The sequence below is a fragment of the Lissotriton helveticus genome, chromosome 5_1 (assembly GCF_964261635.1).
Source record: "Lissotriton helveticus chromosome 5_1, aLisHel1.1, whole genome shotgun sequence".
NCBI classification, from domain to species: Eukaryota; Metazoa; Chordata; class Amphibia; order Caudata; family Salamandridae; genus Lissotriton; species Lissotriton helveticus.
Window position 1 is genome coordinate 562,873,275 of NC_136065.1, and position 24,851 is coordinate 562,898,125.

At 41.3% G+C, this 24,851-nt stretch overlaps 1 protein-coding gene across 1 annotated transcript in view; it reads right to left on the bottom strand.

The window, feature by feature from the left end:
• Positions 1 to 19,453: 19,453 nt before the first annotated feature.
• Positions 19,454 to 24,851, bottom strand: part of MINPP1 (multiple inositol-polyphosphate phosphatase 1) — a 212,291-nt gene continuing 206,893 nt past the window's right edge. The window contains exon 5 of the mRNA XM_078642895.1: positions 19,454 to 23,562. Within this exon, the coding sequence (XP_078499021.1) occupies positions 23,163 to 23,562 (400 nt within the window). The 3' untranslated portion in view covers positions 19,454 to 23,162. The remainder of the gene's footprint in view (positions 23,563 to 24,851) is intronic.

Sequence of the window (24,851 nt, forward strand, 5' to 3'; positions counted from 1 at the left end):
GAAACCGTTAGAAATATCTAATGTGGTTTTATATTTTTTACGCACAATGCTATTCATTGATGCTGTACTATGTGCATTTTGCGCTGCAAATGTTTTACAACAAGAGTTTAGGTGGTTTGGAAACAGGAAACAAAGATTGTTCATTGATGAGGAGCATGTTTCAATCACCTCTTGGTATTCAAGTTGATCTAAGATCTCCCTGACCTTTTTTTTTAGCTTCTTGCTTTGTGCCGTAGGTTGATTTTTTTTAACTGGCTCTCGTGGCGAGGTGAGTCCTCATCCCATCCTACATGATTTTTGTATAATGCTGGGGCCTGGGCAACTGCCCATTTCCTGGCATATGTATATTTTAAATGTACTGGAACAAGGTTGGAGAAGGCGGGCATAATTATGTCTTCGCCATGTGGGCACTCCCTGACAAATTCTGGTGGCCAGTCCTGTTCTGCTAGAAGTATATCAAAACCCTTTGAAAGTCTCTCCCTAAAGAGTGCTTTCACTTTTCTTGGTATGTCTCCCTCCATCCGGAGTGTTATTTTATATATCTTTTGTGAAGAACTAACCCTGCTGTCTACAGTTTCTACTTATATGTACTCATTCAAGTCCACTGCCTCCAGAAGTTCCTTCAGGTTCTGGCGAGCTATTGTTAATTCTGCTGCACTGTCCAACATTGTCTCAGCCCATTCTCCGTTCTTGAGTTGTGTTCTCAGAATCCTCGGCATGTCTGATCTTCAGACCTGTTACCTTCTTCTTGGAGATTTGTAGTTTTGGTTTGTTTTTCTGAACGTGTTGATGCTCAATGGACTTCACACGTTCTTCTTTTGTATCTGACCTTCCTCTTCTTTCGGATGTCTGTGACAATATCTGAAAGGTACGAGAGGAACGTGCATCAGTATCTTGATACCGATCAGGTTTTCTCAAATTATCTCAATTTCTGAGGTTATACCTCCTTTCAGAGGGCTCCTTTTGAGGAGACCTACCTCGGGATTGAGAACGTTTCTCTTTTGAATTTTGTTTGTTATTTTTCCACTTCTTTTTAGAAGATTTAGGATGTTGTTAATAGTCCTTCTCAGGACCTCCAGACAGTTGTGGTTTAACTGGTTTTGTACCTAAACTGTCTCTGCCTAATTCTTTAGGATTTTTCAATTATTCTGGGTAGTTCGTATAGATGATCTGCTACATTAAATTCCCTTAGTTCCTGGCGGATTTCCACTGATGCTGCTTCTCCTTTATTATTGGATAATATTATTGTTGAGACCTGGTCGAACTTTTTCAGTAACTTCATACCTAAATTCAGAGCAGGCTCTGCCCCGTATTTGTTTTGAATTTGTTTCAGGACATCAGGTATTACCGCAATAGACGGAACACCATGTGTTTTAGTATAGATGGCAGCAAAGACTGTGCCCTAAGTGGCGTAGTCTTCCAGATGTGGTGTTATCCCCATTGCTAAACAGATTGTTAAAATTCTGTGTTTCTCATAAGGACTGGTATTAGGAAATACTGCCTCGATTTGAGTAATTTTTTGAGCTATCCAGATTGGAATTTGTTCACGTTTTGTGGGCATTTTACACATGACTGCGTGTAATGTCCGTGGAGTCATTTTTAGTGTATTCCCCTGGTAAGAGGTTTGATTTGGAATGGTTAACGGTGGTTGGACTGTGAAAGTCAGCATGACATATTGAACCAATTGTCTGTAAATTTGTATTAACTCCTTGAGTCGAGTAATTCCTCGTCTGACATTACTTCGATGTCAGCATGAGGTGTGTAGCCGGCTAAAATCGGCCATATTGCTCCTGGTCTACCTAGTGGACCGAGCCTGGTGATGTGATTGAAATGTTTTAGGGAGCCTTTAAACCAGAGCTGATGCTCCTGGTATGTGAGTGGAATTTCAACATCCTTGAAAGGAATATATTCCTCAGGTGGTTCATCTTCTTTGTAGAAGTTAAACATTGTTACTGGATTTGATTTTGGGAATACTATCCATGAATAGAATACCTCTGTCTGAAAAGATTCATGTGCCTCTATCACAAAAACTGCTCTACCACCTCTAGGTGTTAGACCATGTTTTATAAGTTTTAGAGGGATGGCTTTCCTTAAATTTGGATGGATAGGAATCGCATCCGCATTGGTTTCATTAAAACCTGTATGATTAAAAGCTGCTCTGACTGGGTCAGTCGCAGCCTCACCGGTCACGGTATTATCCCCGTTTTGGGATATTGTTTAGTGAAAAACACAGAGCAAGTTTCAAGGAAACAAAGATAAGGTGCACAATATTTTGGAACACCATATCCTTCAACGTTGAACAAACCAAACAGCTAATACAAAGGATTTTCGTCCTACTCAGCTATGGCGGATATTATCCCTACCCACTCGACGTCTTGTGGACTATTATGAGTAGGGATCTCTGAGAAAAGCACGACTGAGTTACTTCAGTATCTAGCGTTAAATTAGTGCTTCACCAATTACATTAAACTTAATTACTTGTGTGTGTGCAAGCTAACTCAGAGGTCACTAGAAACTTCTCGAATAAACAAGAAGGGATTAGTTTCTGACAACCGCATAAACATGACAAATTTGTTTCCCTTAGAATCGGAACAGTCTCATAATCTTGGAAACTATAGATAACAGTTTCACTCAGTCATTCGTGCATGCTTCGTTTCTACAGAGTTTACACAGAAATAGGTAGATGGGCGTTTCAATAAAAAGGGTTTATTGAACAGTCTTATTTCTCGTGCAGTAGATATGAACTGCTAAAATCGTAGGACAGAATTCAAAGTATAATACGTACAACGTTAGCAGTAAGATTAAATAATACTGCAATAGCATGGTTTGTAGCTATGACACATATACATAAAAATACAAACATAAATAACACAGGCTAAAATGTGAATACACGTCTGGTGCTTCTAGCTAGTTCTACCCCAGTGTACCTAACCTAAGTGTAGTATGAGGTAAGAAGTAGGTGCTGTTTTTCCTATAGTCTAGTTTACCTATAGTTAGGATTGGAGTTGCCAAGATTTGCCAAAAGTCCCTCTATGTTCTAGTCTGCTCCATACCTTAGAATGAAAGAGGTTGGAATCTCTTTCCGGGTCTCGCTGTCATTCTCTGCGAGGATGACAGCGTCTGGTCAGTGCGCCAGGCTGGGACTTAAATTAGTTCCAAACTTGCTGTGGCGAGCCGTGCAAGTATACAGCCGATAGGTAGCCGAGCCGTATAACCCAGCCGTGGTTTGTCATGGCAAGTGAAGGTATATTTATACGTCAAAGGTGTTTAGGAATGCCAGTATGGACGTAAAAGTTGGGCAGAGGAACGTCATGAATGAACCCCTAAGGAATAGATGTTCATGCATAATAAATGAGTTCTTAGAGAAATCAATAATTCAAGCAAGGGGAAGTACTAAAGGCTTAACAGTCTGGTTTTCCAAGAACTCGTTGTGATGTGGATGGGCGCATGTAGGTGGCCATGCCTGTATTTGGTTAGCATGGATAATGCCTAAATAAGGGTTGGATTTCTATGGCTAAATAAGGGCAATGTGAATTGTGCCTATATAAGGGCATAAATCGGGCAACCTATATACGGTATCTAATTCGACACACAACAATATGGGTGTCACTCACATATTTACATCATGAAGCTTTAAAACATATTAAATCGTAATCTTCCTACCTTCATTTTGTCTTCTCACGGAGCGCTTACATTAGTCATCGAAACAATAAAAGGACTGTGCTGGAAGATATTTGAAACTGGGGAAGGACTACATGACTACTTAGAGGAGAGGAGAAACTATAAAAGGACTATTCACCGATCTACAAGGAAAGCTTAAAAGGACTACTTCTGAGAAGCGAAATTATTACAGATCTCAAGCAAATATAAATCAATAAAAAGAAGAGCCCATCATCACGATTTTAGTTTATTGTTTTAGCATAATAATTCAATTTTATATTTTAAATTTGTATTTTTCATTCCCTTACCGGTACCATGTCGAATCAATCTATGTCTTCTCCAGCGCCTTTTCTATTTACTCCTGATGAACCAATTATACCTTGGGTACAATGGAAATAATTGTTCTTAACATATTTCTTAGCCATTGGAGGGGATAAATATGGTCCAAGCAATTCGTTTACATCATTTATGTGTTGAGGGCAGAAGAGTGTACAAAGAGTTACCAGAAATTTCTTTGGGGATAGGTGATGAACAACCTAATAACATTTATGAGATGTCTATTCAAATGTTACAACTGCATTTTACCCCTAAAACAAATGTTGTTTTAGAGCGCCATAAGTTTTTTTACTAGAAATCAAAAAGATGGGGAAGATATTACATCGTATGAGTCTACCTTGAAAGGTTTAGCTTTAACATGCAAATTTGAGAAATTAAATGATTCTTTAATAAGAGATCAAATAGTACGCTGTACCAGTAGTAAGAAAATAAAAGAGAAGTTACTAATAAAAGAAGATACTTTAGATGAAACCATTCAAATAGCGAAAGGAATGGAACATACTATCATGTGGCTTAGAGAAATGGAAAGTTCTGTTACTAATAAACAGGATAAAGTTGAAGTTATGGAAACAAAATATGAGATATGAGAAAACAGTTATGACAAAATGAATGTTGATTTTCAAAAATCGCAACCTGTGAAAGCAAATTTTTAGAGAAGAGGTTTCGATGTGGAGCTCTAGGACATTTTTGCCTCTAGTCGTAATTGTATAGCCAGAGGCACTTTATGTAGAAGTGGTGGAAAAAGGGGAAATTTTTCCAAAATGTTTCGCACAAAAATGACTGGGAAAAGTAAAGTTCAAGAAGTGGAAGATATTTGTGAATATGTCAGCAACATTCTTCCATTCTTCTGATGATTCATGGTGATCAAACGGATTCACAAGTTTCTATTAATGATTACTTGTGCACTGTCCATGATGTTAAAATGGAAAGTTCGGATAAATTAGAAAAGCCCCATTGCAGCGTTTTGTTTGAAGGAAAGGAGGTAAAAGTGTTAGCAGATTCTGGGAGTTTATATACTCTTATATCCTATAGATCTTTTGAAAATAATTGTTCCAAAGACAATGGTCCACTTATGCATAATCCGGATATTCGAGCAGTAGGTTATGCAGGAAAAAGAATAGAAATAAAAGGGATGTGTTGGATGACTTTAAAATTCAAAGGCGAGGCAGTTAGAGGAAGTTCAAGTTCAGGCATTTGTATAGCGCACTACTCACCCAGAGGGTCTCAAGGCGCTAGGGGAAGGGGTTAAATTATTTGTCGAATAGCCAGGTTTTCAGTTCTTTTCTGAAGGAGATGTGGTTCTGATTAAGGCGGAGGTGGGTGGGGAGTGAGTTCCAGGTCTTGGCAGCAAGGAAGGAGAAGGATCTGCCACCCATGGTGGATTTCCGGATGCGCGGGACTGCGGCGAGGGCTTGATTGGACGATCTTAAATGGCGGGTGGGTTTGTAGAAGGATAATCGAGTGTTGAGGCATTCGGGTCCTAGATTGTAGAGGGCCTTGTGTGCGTGGGTGAGAAGGCGGAAAGTAATTCTTTTGTTTACGGGAAGCCAGTGGAGGTCTTTTAGATGTCCGGTGATGTGATCTTGGCGCGGGATGTCTAATATGAGTCTCGCTGACACGTTTTGGATACGCTGGAGTTTTTTCTGTAATTTTGTTGTGATTCCGGCGTAAAGTGTGTTACCATAATCCAGTCGACTCGTGACCAGTGCATGGGTGACAGTCTTTCTTGTCTCGAGGGGGATCCAGCGAAAGATCTTTTTGAGGATGCGAAGTACGTTGAAGCAGGAGGACGAGACGGTATTGACTTGTCTGGACATCGAGAGAGAGGAGTCTAGGATGAAGCCAAGGTTACGTGCATGGTCTGTGGGTGTGGGTGCTGTGCCCAGAGCTGAAGGCCACCAAGAGTCGTCCCAAGCTGAGGGGAAGATCCTAGGATGAGCACCTCTGTTTTGTCTGAGTTGAGTTTTAGGCGGCTCTGTTTCATCCATTCGGCTACTTCTTTCATGCCTTCGTGAAGATTGGTTTTGGCGGTGTTGGGGTCCTTGGTGAGGGAAAGGATTAGCTGGGTGTCGTCGGTGTAAGAGATGATGTTGAGGTTGTGTTGGCGCGCGATGGGGGCGAGAGGACTCATGTAGACGTTGAAGAGGGTGGGACTGAGTGAGGATCCTTGAGGTACGCCGCAGATGACTTCGATGGCCTCTGAGTAGAATGGGGGAAGTCGGACTCTTTGAGTTCTCCCAGCGAGGAATGAGATGATCCAGTCCAGGGCTTTTCCATGTATGCCGATGTTGCTGAGTCGATGTATAAGGGTGCTGTGGCAGACAGTGTCGAAGGCGGCGGAAAGGTCGAATAGGATGAGGGCCACTGTTTCTCCGTTGTCCAGGAGTGCTCGGATGTCGTCGGTCGCTGCAATGAGGGCGGTTTCGGTGCTGTGTTTGGCTCGAAACCCGGATTGAGATGGATCAAGGGAGTTGTTGGATTCAAGGAAGGCGGCGAGCTGGCTGTTGACGGCTTTCTCGATGACTTTTGCCGGGAAAGGGAGGAGGGATATGGGTCGGTAGTTTTTCAGTTCTAAGGGGTCCGCTGTGGGTTTCTTCAGAAGGGCGCTGAGTTCGGCGTGTTTCCAGCTTTCCGGAAAGGTGGCAGAGTTGAAAGAGCAGTTGATGACATCGCGGAGTTGGGGTGCGATGATGGAGTCAGCTTTGTTGAAGATGTGGTGGGGGCAGGGGTCAGAAGGCGAGCCAGAGTGGATTGAGTTCATGAGGTGAATGGTGTCTTCAGTGGTGATTGGGTTCCAGGCGCTGAGGTTGTTAGTTGGAGGAGTAGGATCTGAAGGGGGTGGGGCGGGTTGATCGCTGGGAGAGTTCTCGAAGCTGTTGTGGATGTCGGCAATTTTGTTGTAGAAGAAGGAGGATAGCGCATTGCAGAGGTCTTGGGAGGGGGTGATGTCGTTAGTTGCTGCGGTGGGGTTGGTGAATTCTTTGACGATATTGAAGAGTTCCTTGCTGTTATGAGTGTTGTTGTCAAGACGATCCTTGAATGCTGATTTCTTGGCGGATCGAATCAGTTGGTGGTGTTTGCGGGTGGCTGTCTTGAGGGAGGCCATGTTGTCTGAGGTTGGGTTTTTTCTCCAATTCTTCTCTAAGGTGTGGCATAGCTTCTTGGATTTTTTAAGTTCGTCATTGAACCAGGGAGCCTTTTTGCTGGCTGATTTCATCTGGTGCTTTTTCAGGGGTGCTAATTCGTCCGCACTGTGGGTAATCCAATGTTTGAGGTTGGTGGCCGCTTGGTCTGGGTCCATAGAGAGGGTGGGAGGGTTTTGGCTGAGTGATGTGAGGAGTTGGTCGGTGGTGATTTTGTTCCAGTTTCTCCGAGGAATAGGTTGTGGACGGTTGTGGGTCAGGGTGGTTTTGTAGCTGAAGTGAACACAACTGTGATCCGTCCAATGGAGAGCTGTAGTGTGATCGAAGGAGATGTGCTTGCTGGAGGTGAAGATAGGGTCGAGCGTGTGTCCGGCTGTGTGAGTGGGGGTGTCAACAAGTTGTTTGAGTCCGAGATTGGCCAGGTTGTCCAGAAGGGTGGTGGTGTTGTTGTGGAGTTTGTTTTCAAGGTGGTAGTTGAGGTCTCCTAGAAGAATGTAGTTCTCGGAGGCGAGGGCGTGTGGGCTGACGAAGTCTGTGATGTCATCGCTGAATTGAGTGCGGGTGCCTGGAGGCCTGTAAATGAGGGTGCCTCTCAGTGTGGTCCTGGGGTCGGTGTGGATCTGAAAGTGGAGATGTTCGGCGGTTGCAAGATTGTCGTCGGAGCTGGTTGTGATTTTGATGGTGTTTTTGTGGACGATGGCGATGCCTCCTCCTGTTTGATTGGTGCGGTCTTTCCGGATAATTTTGTAAGCGTCCGGTATGGCTATGGCGATGTCGGGAGCAGATGATGTGTTCATCCATGTTTCAGTAAGGAAGGCGATGTCAGGTGACGCAGTGTCGATTAGGTCCCAGAGTTCTGTAGCATGTCTGTGGACCGAGCGGGTGTTGAGCAGGATGCACTTTAGGCGGTTAGAGTCGGAGTGGTGTTTGGGGGGCGTGGTTTTGGTGAGGATCCTGAAGCAGTTGAACTTGCAGGAGAGGCAGGCGAATGGGCCGTGGGTACGTCCTGGAGTAGCTTCGCAGCATAGTGGAGTACGTCCGGGGTCGAGGGCGAGGAGAGTAGCGGCATCATATGTGACTCTAGAGGGTTGGGAGCGACGGGGACCAGAGGGTCTGGCGCTGGGCGCGGTTCAGGCGCGGACGGGCGTAGACGGGCTTACCTTTGGCGCACCTTCGGCGCGGCCGCAGCGCGTGGACGCTGCACGTACGTCCATTCGTCATAAATGGAGGATGGAGGGGGGTGGGGCGAGGGGGGTGTCAGCAGGGAGGCGGGAGCGGGGTGGAGAGGCGGTGCTGGGAGGCAACAACAATCAACAAAATGGCAGCGACCCCAAAGCCAAACAGGACGAGGCTGGGATAATAATATTTGGACAGAGAGGAAGCGTCGCAATAGGCAGCAAAAACAATTTACACAGTCACAGGCAGCAATGCACAGACAAAATCAATCACAGTTAATTAGTGCGCCGCTCAGCATCTAAAATCGCGCTACGATGCAGTACTAATGAGGCACAATGAATGAATGACTGCAGGGGTCAATGCGAGCAAAGGGCAGTACTTTTAAAATGCTTTTTCAGTCTGGCAATGTGGCGATACGATACCAGCTTGGGAGCAAGGGAGCGACCGCTTCTGAAGAGGTTCAGGACGGTCACAGCGCTAGTGGCCGAGGGTAGAGGCTATCCTTTCTGTGGGAGGGGGGTGTCAGCAGGGAGGCGGGAGCGGGGTGGAGAGGCGGTGCTGGGAGGCAGCAACAATCAACAAAATGGCAGCGACCCCAAAGCCAAACAGGACGAGGCTGGGATAATAATATTTGGACAGATCGGAAGCGTCGCAATAGGCAGCAAAAACAATTTACACAGTCACAGGCAGCAATGCACAGACAAAATCAATCACAGTTAATTAGTGCGCTGCTCAGCGTCTAAAATCGCGCTACGATGCAGTACTAATGAGGCACAATGAATGAATGACTGCAGGGGTCAATGCGAGCAAAGGGCAGTACTTTTAAAATGCTTTTTCAGTCTGGCAATGTGGCGATACGATACCAGCTTGGGAGCAAGGGAGCGACCGCTTCTGAAGAGGTTCAGGACGGTCACAGCGCTAGTGGCCGAGGGTAGAGGCTATCCTTTCTGTGGGAGGGGGGTGTCAGCAGGGAGGCGGGAGCGGGGTGGAGAGGCGGTGCTGGGAGGCAACAACAATCAACAAAATGGCAGCGACCCCAAAGCCAAACAGGACGAGGCTGGGATAATAATATTTGGACAGAGAGGATATATGAAGGAAGAGAATATGTTACGGATTTTGGATCTGATCTTCTGGGGTGGCGCCACCAGAAAGATTTGAATATCATTATAGGTCCTAATGCTCCAGAACCTGTTATGGAAAAAGCACCTGTGCATGATGTGAGTGACTGTAATGAACTATTCAAGAAGAATCCCAAGGTCTTTGATTCTAGGCTGGGCCTATTAAAGTGCTTCTCGTATGAAATAATCTTAAAGGAGAATGCTAAATCAGTTGTGCACAGGGTAAGGAATGTCCCTAATTTGATGTTAGAACCTTTATGTCAAGAAATTGAAAGTTTATTAAAACAAGAGATTATTGAGCCAATCGAAGCATCTGAATGGTTGGCTCCAATTGTAATTGCTGCAAAGGAAGGTGGAAAATGTGTTTATGTATAGACTTGCGTGACGTGAATAGAAATATTTGGGTAGACAGAGAACCTCTTCCAAACATATCAGAGATGCTATCAACCATGGTAGGAGGATGCATTTTCAGTGTATAAGACATGTCTGCTGAGAATCATCAAATTAGATTGCATGAATCGTCTAAACATTTGACCTCATTTGCCACCCCTCTTGGTGCATTTAGACACAGGAGGATGCCTTTTGGATTAGCCTCGGCTTCGGACATTTTTCAGAGAGCCATGAAAAGTATTTTTGGGGACATGAAAAGAGTTTGATGTTTTCAAGATGATATCTTGATTGCTGGAAGAGATTTTTCTGATCATGAAAAATTGTTTGGAGACGTGCTGGCTAGGCTATAAAAACACAATCTAATGATAAAAAAAGAGAAGGGTCAGTTGAGGAAAGAAAGAGTGGAATATTAGGGACATGAAATAAGTTCGGACAAAATAAGACCCAAGAAAAGTATTATAAAAGCAGTGACCATGGCTCCTGAACCATCAAATAAAGATGAACTCAGATCATTTTTAGGATTAGCAGAATATTGTGCTAAGTATGTGGGAAGTTTTCTGAACTTGTAGAGCCTTTAAGAGGGATCATGAAGAAGAATGCAGTGTTTAAATGGTCTGATGTATGTAAGAGAGCTTTTGAACTCATAAAAAAAACATTTCTGAAGCACCTACATTAGGGCGTTTTGAGGTTACTAGTAAAACGTTCTTATCTACAAATGCTAGTGGGTTGGAATTGGTGCAGTGTTATAACAAGTGTATGGTGAAGAACGCATTATTGGTTTTGCTTCAAGGAGATTACAAGGTGCTGAGAGATCTTACTCAGTTATTGAAAGAGAAGCTCTGGCTTGTTGTTGAGGCATAAGTCATTTTAAATTGTATCTGTGAGGAAAGTCCGTACAGACCATAAACCATTATTGTTTATCTTTAAAGGTGGAAGGGGGTTAGAAGGTAGTGCAACACCAAGAATTTCTAGGTGGTTGTTGTCTGTTATGGAGTTTAATTTTGAAGTTGAATATGTCAAAAAAAAAGAAAAACATAATTGCTGATTATTTATCATGGATGCCTTTAAGTGAGGAGTGCAATGAAATGTGCAATGATATTGTTGGTGATATTGATATCAATAGAGGAGTGATGGCTTTGTTCTGAGGAGTGGAATAAGGCCAGGGAATGTGATCCAGTGCTGTTGAAGGTAGAATCAAGGATTGTTCAAGGATGGGAATTGGACGATTGAAAAATTCTTTTAGCCCCACCTTTTTACTAAGTAAGAGATAAATTGAGTATAAGCGATGGAAAGGTTATGAGGAGGTGGCAAATAGTACCTCCTGAAGGAGTACGGAAGCGAGTTCTTGAGATCATTCATGAAGGTCATCCTGGACAAGGTATGTCTAAGCGCAGGTCCAGGGAATCATTCTGGTGGCCTGGAGTTGAAAGTGATGTTGAAGCTATAGTGAAAAATTGTCATTTTTGTGTGAACAGTGATAAAGCTAAACTAGTATGTCAACCTCCTTTAAAATACACCAAGTTCCCGTAGAGACCTTGGGAAAAATTAGCCATTGATTTCATTGGTCCAGTCAACAAGCTAGGGACAAGAGATAGGTTTATCCTGATATTAGTGGATTATCATTCCAAGTGGTTTGTGGTGGAAACCATGGGTGAAATCAATACTGCTAATGTCATAATGTTTTTAGAAAGAGTTTTTCTGGAGGAAGGAATTCCTGGGTTTTTCGTATCTGACAATGGAGTACAATTTGCCTTTAAGGAAATGGGAGACTATCTAAAAAGGATAGGTATTGTTCATGAGAAAGTGGCTCATCATGGAGAACATTCAATTGTCTCTTGCTAATGGGTTGTCCTGGAAGCAAGAGTTAAGAAGTTTTTTTTTATAAATTGGGGTTTCTTATAAACGTACATAACAGTCATCATTTCCAGGACCGTCCCTTCAAGGACAATGCAATATAAAGTACTTCCAATCACATTTCGCAACAACACACAGTTAAGCATTCTACATCACTGTAACATAATATTGACAAAACAGTAGTTAAATCAACGGCTGGCTTGTAGGTCAGGGTGATCACGCAGGTATGCTGTAAGTGGCTCCCAAATGTCTGATGGTTTCGACGCGGTCGGCAGTTCCTCAGCATATATAAAAAAAATTGTCTCTACAATATACAGCATCTTGTATCCAGTTAGACAGGGTGGGGGTCTGCTTACTGTCCTCGTGCATCGCCAACCTGCGTTTTGCCAGGAGTAACATTATGGCAGTTAATTTCTTTTCCATCGATTTCAGAGTTATATGCAATCCTAATAAACATAATTGTGGTGTGCAAGCTAATGTACATGAGATCAATTTACCCAAATGATGGGTCACTATTTCCCAATATTGTTTTATCTTGGCACAGTTCCATGCCAAATGTGCAAAGTCTGCCTGATTAGCACCGCATCTCTTACATCGCGCAGTGTCCCGTAACCCATATTTATTTAATTTGGCCGGAGTATAATAGGCTTGATGGATATACTTGTAATGAATGATGCAGAGATTGCCGTTAGGTGTGAGTAGAGTGATAAGTGCACAGCATGAGGTCCAGTCATCCTCTGTCAGGGGGGTATCTAAAAGTTTGTTCCAGTTGTCACTGGCTTTATTGTGTATCTGTCCCAATTTCGGCTTGAACTAGTTTGTAGAGTCTAGAAATTATGTTAGTATGAGTAGGAGTTGTTATTATCGCCTGCAATGGCTGTAGCGTCTGGGGCTCTCAGCTGTGAAAGTGGGGTACAGCTCCTTAATGGCTGCCAGTAATCTGTGGTAGATAAATCTGAATAGCAGTGTTTGGTTGCTGATGTAGGACAGATCGTCCAACGTGATGAAGGTGCCGTCTGGATATAAATCCCCCATTTGTGTGATGCCTATTTGTTCTAGGATCCTCATGCTATTTTGTTCTTGCGTGACTGACAGCGCGGGATGGTGAGATAGTGGCAGGTTTGGGGCATATATCGGGGCTTTGCCTGGTTTCGGACTAATGATGTGCCAAGTTTCTGATGTCGTCCAAATCGTGTTTATTTCTTGTGGCATTAAGTGATGTTGAGTATGTGTGAATACGCTTGATAACTGTATGGGAGCTACATCGCCATCTTCTACTGCTAAATGTGGCAGATACCTCACCGGGTGGTACCAATAGTATGTGTATTGTGCCTGTGGGCATAAATAATATAAGCGTATATCCGGGACTGAGAAACCACCCAAGGCATATGGAAGGGACATGGTTGTAGGCTTATTCGGGCTTGTTTCCCAGCCCATATCAACCTGCTGAAATTAGAGCTTATCCGTTTAAAAATTGGAGCTGGAGGCTTTATCGGTATATTAATAAAAAGATATAGCACTTTTGGCAATAGCACCATCTTTATTAGTGATATTCTATCAAACAGTGGCAAGGGCAGTGTAATCCATCTGGATATTTGCATTTCTATGCAGTCTATTGTGGTTCCATAATTACATCTCAGCACCAGTTCTGCATCCCGATGCACCCAGATACCCAGGTACTTGATTGGATCTTCATGTCACACAAGTGGAAATTCCATTTGTGGTGCCTTGGTGCATGTCGGAGGTGGTATGACAGCCGACTTACTCCATTTAATTTGAAGTTCAGAGACACGCCCATATTTTATATACTCGCGCAGTAGCAGAGAAACCGTTTCTTCCGGGTCTCGAAGGTAGAGAACCATATCATCTGCATATAATGATATGATGATAGGTCTCAGGCTGAATCGCAGTGCTGCATGCGCGTCTGCCGGATCTTACACGCCAGTGGCTTCAGAGCGATGGCGAATAGTATTGGAGACAGCAGGCAACCCTGTCTGGTGCTACGCTGTATTACTATTTTGTCTGATATGTGTCTATTGACCTTGATACAGGCGGTGGGTTGGGTATATAGTAGGGCAATCCAGTTAATGAACAAGAGTTAAGAAGGATGATATGGGCACATAGGGTCACTCCACACTAAGTTACTGGTGTGGCTCCTTTTGTATCCCTTAAAAGAAGAGAACCAGGAAAAAAAGAGCGTCCTGTTTGGTTGTGTAGGAAAGAGAAGGTCTGGATTGATCATGATGAAGTGAAAGAAAATGTGGAGAAGGGACAAAGAAGGATCATGAGTAGTTCCAACTTGAGGAAGGGTGTGAAAAAGTTGTCTGTTCAAGTGGGTGATTGGGTTGTTATAAGTAAAAATGAGTGGGTTCACAAAGGCGATAGCAAATATTTAGGACCTTTTCAGGTTGAAGATGTAAAGTCTAATGTTGTGATTTTGAATGATGGTTCTACTTGGAGTTTCAGAAATATTTGCAAAGTCTGTGAACCATGAAGTTTTACCATGTATGTAACAATAGATAGTTCTACTTGATGTTTCTGAAATGTTCACATAAATTGTGAACCATGAAGTTTTACCATGTATTTTACAATAGTTAGTTCTACTTGATGTTTCGGAAATGTTTGCATAAATTGTGAACCATTAAATTTTACTATAAATCTTACAGTTATTTATATAACTATAGTATCATTTAATTTAGGTTTTCTATTTATATGCTGTTTATTTTGATTTCCATTTTTGTACAGGGGGAGATGTGTAAAGATGTCTTAGTTGGAAATTTTGCCAGGGTTACTGTTGCTTAGTGATATTGTAGACTCCCTTCTACCTGAGGATTCCAGGTGGGGACAGTTGATGGAGAGTACCGGTGCTCTCAGGTGTTATTCTCTGCTGGGATGCTGTTAATGACAATAAACCTGTGATGGCTCTTCTTTTCAAAATCACTTAAGTAAACTCCACAACATCCCAGTCCACAACACAAAATACCATTCCACATAATTACACTGCATGAGACAATTCCAACTCCACATAATCCCAGTGCACTTAAAACCACACAATTCCACTGCACACCAGGTCACAAAATTCCACTCCACACCACACAATTCCACAGCTAACAATTCCAATCCAACCCACACAATTCACTCCACTCCACATCACATACATCTACTCCATAACACACGGGTATAGACATTCCTTTTACGTCAATAGCTCTAACTCTCGCAAATGCAAGACCTATTGGCATTGCCAATGCCACACATATACCACTATGCTACATAATTACACTCCACTTCAAACAATATAATTACACTCAACACAAAGCAATTCAACTCCAGATAATTCCACTACACATAATGACAGTCCAATCTAATGGCTAGAGCAATCGACCTCGAAGCTGGGGAACCGGGTTGGAGTCTCAGCATGGATGCTCAACATCCTGTGAATCTGGGCAAATCGCTTAATATCCCCATGCCTAACAAAATTAATGTGTCGGTCCATAACGCACTAGTGCTAATGTAAAGCAATCTGATACCTTCAGCTCGAGTTTGCACTATATAATTTCAACCAAAAAAAACTACATTTCACGCCACACATCTCCACTAACTTCCAAAACACATAATTGCCCTCCTCAAAATAAATGGAACTTTGCAACATGCCACATACTTCCACACCTTATAATACTACTCCAAACCATACAACATACCACAAAATTCAATGTCACTAAATTCTGCACCACACAACATAAATACACTCTACATAATACCACTCAGTGTCACATAATTACACTCCACATATGTACACTCTACTCAATACAAAATAAAACACCCCACATAAATGCACTTTATGCCACATACAAGCAAACCACAGCGTGGAGTGGATGACGGCCGTCTCAAACTGACTGGAGTGAGACTGTACTAAGTTAGGCAATTCATGCGGGAGGGAGGAAGACTCCCCCTCACACCCAAAATTCCCATTGGCATTCTCGTGGCTGAGCAGAGTTCACAGCTACTAAGGCCATGGGGATTTAAGTAATCGACCGCTGTTGAGATTCTAATTTAGAGAAACCAGAGCGCTACCGCCTAAAACAATATGAATCATCAAAGGGTAGACAAGCTGGTTTGTTTTTATGGCCCCAGACATTTCCCTATCTCATATAGTCCAGCATTTGTCCAAAATGGCTGATGCCTGATCAAGCTCCACAAGCAACGGAAAGGGAAAGAGGACCAACACCTCCAGAACCAAGAAACAAAAATAGGACTACAAGATTGAGATTTCTACATCGTGGCAATATTGGAATGTCCTCGAATACAGTGATTTTAGCCGATTTTGAAAGTTCTTTTGATCTTTTTAACAAATTCACCAGCGATCCCAGTTATATATTTGACATTTGTAAAGAAGAAGAAGAAGAAGAAGAAGGGAGTGTCGGTCCATACAGAAAAAAGCATACTCAAATATGGCAGATTTGAAATCTGCAGGAAGGAACTCCTACAATATAGTATACCCCCCTAACATGGGGGTGACCTTTATGCATCTGTGGCATGTTTTACCCTTCTTTCTCTCTTTCTCACACTTTCTGCTCCTGTCTGGAGTTCATTCTTCAATTTGTGCACAAACTACATATCCTCTCTATCTTCCTCTCTATTTTGTGTAGCTTTCACCCCTATCTATTCACCATACTACATTCAACAACTAACAATTACAATTTAATCCACGTATTTCCACTCCAAGCCACATATATCCAACTCCACTCCAAAACACTTGGGCAGGGCCGGATTGGCCGTAGCGGGCACTGGGCATTTTCCCGGTGGGCTGGAAGGGTGGGGTTTGGAGGGGGAGCGTTTTTTTTTTGCTGGGGGCCAGTTTGCAGCAGTGCTGCAATATCTGCCCCCTGTAACAAAAGCAACAGCAGTGCTTCCCGCTAGCACCACTCACGACCCCACTCCTTCAAGGCCGGTCCGACTGAATTGCCAGGGCTGGTTTGTGTTCAGAGTCTGGCCATGCACATGGGTAAACAACATTGTTATTTGCAGCACCAATAGCTCTAACTCTTGCAAATGTGAGACCAATTGTATTGCAAATGCTTGTTCCTTTTCCCCGAACGCAATGTTTAATGGAACATTTTGGATAACGGCAGGAGCAAAAGAAATTATTCTGTCAATTCCGGCCATTCAGAGCAAGGGGATTCGTGAATCTGCAGCTGGATTTGCAAATTCACAATGGACAAAAAGAGAAATGCTCCCTCGTTTAGAGGTGGGCCTCTTTGCTTTTTCTTTCATCAGAGTTGCTATTTCCTCTTTGTATTCACAAATCTGTGGTAAATTAATGGCCATCATTTCTCTAAAATGTAATGTCTTCATGCCAAGACCTGAACACTTCTTTAAACACTAATGTCTCTAAAACAACAGAACAGAAAACACCAAACAAAGCAAATACACTTTGAGCACATTTCTAGTCACATGCCAAGACTGGTTTGATTCCACTTAGTTATTTTTTCCTGTATGGAAGCGCAAAGAATCCTATTGGAATTAAAAACGGGTACTCTCTTTTGTCTTGGCCCCCACTTGACAGATCTGCATGAAACTTACCAGGAAAAAACAAATTGTATGTGCTTATTTTTGGAAAGCTTAAGGCAGATTCACTGAACAGCGCCAAAGATATTAGGAAAACAAAAAATGCCTTTTCAATAGAAATAGGACTGTATGCGTTCAAAAATATAACATCCCAGTGGCACTGTTAGAAATGATGCCCATGTGCGCTTGGCAATTAAAAGTGTACCTTCTGAATAGTATATACCAAGCCATTTGATGAGAGCTTTCATCTGACACACTTCAAAAACAACGTGATGGAAGGAATGCTTGAATTAATGTCAGCCACTTGCAATCACTCTTGGCTGAACTTGACCATCGTTTTTTGCCCACTGTGCCATTCTAGACATACCACGCTAATTTATGCAACTTAATTTTGGTCCTGCTCCAACAAGAACAGTCCATTCTGAATTGCCAGGCCGTATCCTCTCCAGATGGAAACACAAGCATCCCCAGACCAGTGTCAGGCATGCAAGAATACTCAGAGACTTTTCAGAATCTGAACTTCTCTTTCATCAGTGAGGTACAGCTGTACGGCACAATGAGCAAGGGAACCCACGTCTGGGCATACCAGTCACAGTTTGGGCGTCTACCGCAAAAACAACAAGGTGAAGAAAAGGATGGTTAAATTGACTGTTCCTATTCGAGAAGGGTCAAGACTGAGGCTGGCTCCAAACTGAGGTGGCATGGTGGGTAAAAGAACAATTGGTTGGAATGCTTATCCAAGCGATTGTCAGTGATTAGACTTATTGCAAGCATTCCTCCCATCAGATTTTAGGAGTTTGCTTCATCCAAAAGCAAATTGTAGAAAATAAGAATAAAAACATAAAAATTAAAAACAGAGAGTGCTTGGTAATTCATAAATACACAAATATTGTCATACCAATTCATGCCTTTCACATGTAAGGTCTCAAGATCTATGATATATCTTTAGATATGCCTTGGTTCAGGTAACCTGTTCTCCAGTCTTGGATCCTTCACCACACAATCTATTCCACAGCTGAAATTGCCTGCATATGTTCCAGAATTATTTTTTTGACTGGGAAGGTTGTACATACCTTTGGGGTCAAGAACATTCAATGATATAGCTAGAGCAGTCAGTATTGCATGTTACTCTCCAGGATACTTCTCTATTTCTTTCTCTTAAGTAACCCATATTGCGAAACATTGCTATTTTTCAAAGCTTTCGAATTGCCACACACAAAGAAACCTGTGATTTGGTCCAGCCATGTTATTGGTTCTGCCACAGGTAAATAACTCTTCTGTCTTTTAATAAGGGTCGTCTTCGAAAGGTCAACATTGGTCCTGAGTTTACTTTGGGGTCGATCATTTCTTAGCTAATAAGGCTGTCCTAATATTTGGTTTAGATGTTCCTAATGCATTTTAGATGAGTGCTGTATGTAGCTATTAGTCCAACAGCTTTGTCTGTCCTTAGCTCGGCTCACTTATGAATGTTGTCAAATATCATGGATTCCCTAATTGCGGATAGTGTTTTGTGATTTCTTCAGTTCTCTGAAAAGAAAATCCTTTGCATAGAATCTTTTCATCATATAATTTTTCACCTGTTTATAATCATCAGTAGCAATGCAGTTACTTTGGGCTCATAGGAGTTCTCCATATAGGCTGCTCCTTTTAAGGCACATACGGTGGGTACTGTTGGCATGTAAGGTTGCACTACTGGCTGTTTGTTCTTGTATAGGGATGTTTCTTATTCATTACAGTTAGCTTCAAATCAAGGTATGTGCTCTATTGCTATCCATACTTAAATCCAAGTTCAAATTGTTCCTATTCAGTTTTGTGATGACATCTTGGTGTTTATCTGATGAACCTTTCCACATAATGACTATGTCATCCACGTACCTCATCCTACTTACAATGGCGGTGCAATGCCAAACCTAAAGGAGATAAACGTTTTTTGGGAACGTTTTGTGCAGGTTCATCAAACAGCAATTAAGTTACTAAGAAAACAAAAAATGCCTTTTGGATGGAAACTCTGGCCTAGTCATATCTATCTAGAGGCTATCGTGGACTTGGTTGTTCGTTTTTTTCAATGTTAAATAAAGATAAGAGAGTAATTGCCTGCAAAGTAAACCACTGCTTTTTCCTTAATTTTAAATAATTGCTAGGTAGAAAACAGATTAATATGGAGCACCAGCATTATTCAGTCACAAAAGACCACAGTTAAGTACACAGGGCAATGTTTCACATTACAAACCAGTTTATTCTCCACTCAATCATAATATAGCATATGTGCAAAAAGATAAACAGCATTGCTTAACAATTGTGTGCTTGATAGTTTGATCACTTTGCTCACCTGGGTGAAAAACAACATTAAGTCCATGGAACTTTACATTCTTATTAATCTTAGCAATCAGCACCTAATTAGAATTCTTAAAACTGTGGGAAATCCAAAGCCCCATTACAAATTGACCACTTTTGCTTTGGATCTGCTGTATTTAAGACACAATGAAGAAAGAAAAACTCTTTAGAAATGAAAGATACAAAACCTAAATATACAAGAATAAATATTTCCTTAATGTTTAAATAACAGACTACAACCTTAAACCAAGTGTAATGAAATTCTAAATAAAATACCAGCTGTCCAATCAATGTTGTATGTTGTGTCCATGTCAAAATGAATTACTGAATAATACATTTAAATAAAGTCAAAAAGTAAACCAAGGAACTGCAAGGTAAAAGGCTAACCTAAAAGAAATAAATTAGGATATTGTCAATCAAAATATGTAGGCTGTATTTTTATGTGTACAAATGTGCATAACATGATTAACACAAGCTGAAAGGCTGTACCTCCGATAATACAATTTTTCAGTTTTAAGGGAAATCGTTTCTGTTCATAGGTTAGCATATTTTGTGACAGTATATGTTTATAGTGTATGTGGGAAGTGTAGTGTTGGGTATGAGGGCCGGAGGGGTCTGTCTCAAGTTCAATTTGAGCTTTTATGGAACTATGCATCCTTGAAATCTTCAGGGTTGTGTCATTTAACTGATCATTATTAACATGGGCTAGATTGACTATTTTGTGGTTCTCAACTGTAAAATATTTAAAATGGAGGGGTTCGGGATGAAGCAAAAATAAACTGGTTCAAAAGTTATCAAAACAGTGAAAACTGAAATCAAGCCCCCGAGTGATTCAGACTCTCCTACCTTGATCTGGAGAAACTGCCTGTTACCAGAATACCGGATGAGGTAATACTGCTACCATAAAGGGCACTCCAGGAATAACAAGGGACAACACTGTCAGAGTAAGAATTGTTAAAAATACTGAAATATCTGGTGATGTATAATATTTTGCATTTGTAGTACTCACTTTTATGCAGTGTGGAATTGTGTCAAGAACGCAATTACCAAACTGTCATATCAGTCTTCCCTGAAGGTAAGAGCAATTAGAACTCAGCAGCCTTATGCAAGTTCTCAAAGTTAGTTACATGCAACATCTTACTAAGAAAGTAATTAAGTATTCAATTCATAAGCAGGCGCAATGGATGCAGATTTATTTGAATTTACAACCACTTCCCTAAAAATTTGCAGGTACTTTCGGGCGGTCTGGGAAGCAGATGTGGTGGAGTTGGAAAATAAGGACTGGACAGAGATTCTAGGCTCCCCACGGGTAGCGGTGATTGCAGTCAGGCTTTGTTTGATCCAATTTAGATGCATACACTGTATATATCTCACATGTCGTCGTCTCTGGTGATGGGTATGACCTCTTCCCCGAACTGCCTTTGCTGTAATGGCGATGCATGTACTTTCATTCACACACTATGGATTTGTCCGACACTACATCATTTTGTCACTGGGTGGTCTCATGCTTAAGTGAAGATCTCTCCTTGCAGATTCCATGAAATCCAAGACTGGTTCATCTTCACCTTATGGAGGATGTGGGTGGGAATAGATAATAAATTGACCCTGCTCCGCTTGGGCATGACACTGGCCAAAAGAGATATTGCCAGACACAGGAAAGGTGGGCACCCCCATCACTGATAGTATGGAAGAAGAGGATGGATTTTTACATGGGGCTGGAAATAGCAATATACAAGGCAAGGGGCTGCGATAAAACAACCACAAATATGGCAGAAATGGGCAACATACAGCAGAATTGAGCTGCCACCAGCCCATCATCTCTGCAATTGCATAGATCAAAAAATTAAAACCGTCCATGGCAGAAAGACAACCACACAGAGACGAGAGCACTGGTCTAGTGATATACAACAACCAGACTGAGAGTGTAGTATTCTAGGTTACTGATGTGGGGGGTGGGGGGCTGGGCTTAATGATTTTTATTTTTCCTTCATTAGTGTATTATTATGTTATTTATATTATTTGTCAACTGTATATTTTTATATAAATGGATTGTGTCAATTAGGCCATGTTGGCTGTGTTGATCGCTGCAAACTACTAAATATATTCCTCCCAAAAAAGTGCAGCAAGGAGACATATTTGTCCCCAGTGCAAACTAACAGGTACCCATCCAATACATATCCGATGTGACGATGGCTGGGTTTATTTTTATAATACCTTTATGTTATAGAAAATCTAATTTTAAGTATTTCTAGTCACAATTATTGTAACTAGGATACCAGTCATTCTAAAATGATAGCTAGTTCATTAGATTTAGATTTAGAGATACTAGCTGCGAATAACTACTTTTTGACACTTCTGCTTGAAGTTTAAAACTTACAGTAAACATTCTGTTTTAGAAGAGCATTTTCCTTAAGAGGAGATAACCTCCAAGACGAAGGCTGCAGATAAATTAAAATCTACAGATAAACAATCTAGTTACATTTCTGAGAGAAGGATGGATTCTCTAAGATGTCAAAAGCAAAACCAAATGATTGAGAACATGTTCGGTACAATGTAAGCAGTGAACATGCAACCATATTTTCGAAAAGAAGGCACATTAAAAGACGTTAATTGGTTAAGTTCACATCAGTGAAAGTCATTTTCTATTTTTCATAACCATGTCACCTAATCATAACATGGTGAATCAAAAATAGTGTTTTAGTAGATAAAGAATTTCCCTGAGCAGTCAGATTTGAATAAAATAGACCGTATTCTCTCTTCATTTTCTTTTTTTTTTTAACTAGGACTAAAAAACTAATTGAACTACACATCGTAAACACAAAGGTTAACACTTTCTGGAACACTTCAAGGTTATAAAGAACGAAAAGGCTACCTAAAAAAAGGAATCTAAAGTTCAGTTAAACATCTTCTTGTCCCGTAAGCATTTCAATTTCTAAAGCTATTTTCTAAATTCGTTTGGTCCACACAGAGATGTTTTTACATTATCTGAGAGTCACTCACGAAATATTTTAACTAAAGCAAATAAAAAGTATTCTACATATATGCAAAATATTGTAATCAAATGATTGATGATTTTAAACTGGGCCTTAAGAGGAGGAATGGAATTAAAAAGTAATCGGCAAATCAGCCTGCCCACTGGACAGCGGAAATCAAGCTACAATATCCCAATACAATTCAAGTTGAGTCTCTTGCCCAGATGTATGAAAATATGTAGCATTCTCAGCGATTCATACAGTAAATTGAGAAGACATCAAAGTTGGAAATCCTGCATTTTGGCAAGCCACCAATAACAATACTATGGCTAAAACAGTTCATTATGAATTTTTTTCAACATACGCATCAAGAGTCTTTACAATTAAAATTTCACATACTGTAAATTACTCAATGCGATTCACACAAGATTTAAACATATAACACACTGATTCACAGGTAACCAGCTTAGCTGGTTCCAACAAAAGTTATTGTTCTGCAACAAAGTGTACCAAAATTATGTATTCAAATGGTGATTGTTTTTAATATTGTATATGTCAAGCTCAGACAACGAATGCACACTGCAACTCCCTTTAGCATTTTTATTTCCCTTCACTCACAATTCATCAACAGATGTATTGTTAATCTTCACAAGCGCACATTCTTCCTTGAGATTGCAGCCTTGGAGGAGGTCGATATAATGCGCCTTCAGATCTTGGTAGGAAGCCACACTCTTGCCAGACTGGGGGAAGGGCAGTGATTTTTCGTTCAGCAGCATTTGCACTTGGTACTCTGCGTCGTGGCTGTGGACCTGCTCACAGTGGTATAGAACGAAGACCAGGTTTGATGCGTATGGCACAATGCGACCACTTCGGAACCTGCGATCACTTTGCTTGGCAAAATTGCTAGCATTGAGTGGCTCTTCATCCTTGAAAAGACCCATGAGGACCAGCAGTGGTTGGAGGGTCTCTGCATGCCCAAACTGCAAAACTACAGGTGCTGTAATCGGCTGGGAGCTACAAATGACAAAATTAATTAAAATAATTATTACACAACAATGGATAACAAGATTTCGACAACAGTATTATAATGCAGAGTAATTAGGCATTAGCTGGTAACAGGGAATGGGAGATAGAACATAAATAACATAAGAATGCCACATTATTACACTGGTCATAGAAGCTAAAACTCTGACTGGCTACAGTCCCTTGTACATATATCTTCATTTGGAAAGACAAACTTTGAAGATAATAGTTTTTATGGAATAATCAATGAAAATGATAAAAAGGCCATTTATGGATTTTGAATTGAACCACCTGAGATAATAACCACAGCAACAAAACACTGACTATAACTTTTCACCATATCCGTCATCAGCACGTTACTAATATATAAACATCAGGGAAACTAAGGCCCAGAGGCAGCAGAATCCAACATAATCACATTTATTTTCACAAAATACTGGGAAACTGTGAGAATCACTATCCCTTCAAAATGGTTTTCTACTAAACAGCCAGTGTAGAGTTGCCAAGGATTCTTATATCAAGAAAAACCCGGACTGTTTGGACTGGAACGCCACAGGTAAGAGGTAAGACAAGGAGAAACAGATTAAGCTGAACATAGATACTGCTAACATCTAGGGCCCTTCAGGGGTGTGGAATTTAATAAAATATCTACTTGTCGATGGGGCAGGTTGCTTCATAAATGTACTTCTGTAACAAAATCCACTTACCCCTTTGGTGCCATGTAGGACAGCGACAAATGATGGCAGCAATCTCATTATATAGAGCTCTGATATAGCTCCTCTGATTATGCCAGAGCTCATACCATAGTAGTGTTTGAATACTTGCAATCTCCTTATGTTGCCACATTTCCGCAGATTTACATACTGGGGCTGAAGGTAGTGGTAAGCAATAGTTCCAGGGTTAGAATGCCCCTTTGAGTCTGTGCAAACCCACTAACTTGCATGTGTTAATGGTTTTCAACAACTCTTCTCTAATCTCTTCCCATACTGAGAAATGTTGGAAATTTACTCCTGACAATGGCAGACATGAATCTTCTTTCAGAGTTGGTAAAACAACAAAAGTGGTTGGAGGGAAAGGGAACTTGGAAACACTCAGATTTTCGCCTGAGCAAATCTACACATGCATATTTGCTCATGCTAAAATGCAGTTCACAAATGTATTCTAGGAGTACTATTTCTTGTCCTACTTCTGTAAATTCTTGGGAATTCATGAAAACCATATAACTGCACTTAATGCAAGGTCATATACCATGGTTGCACTTTTGAGACTTTCTTAAATAA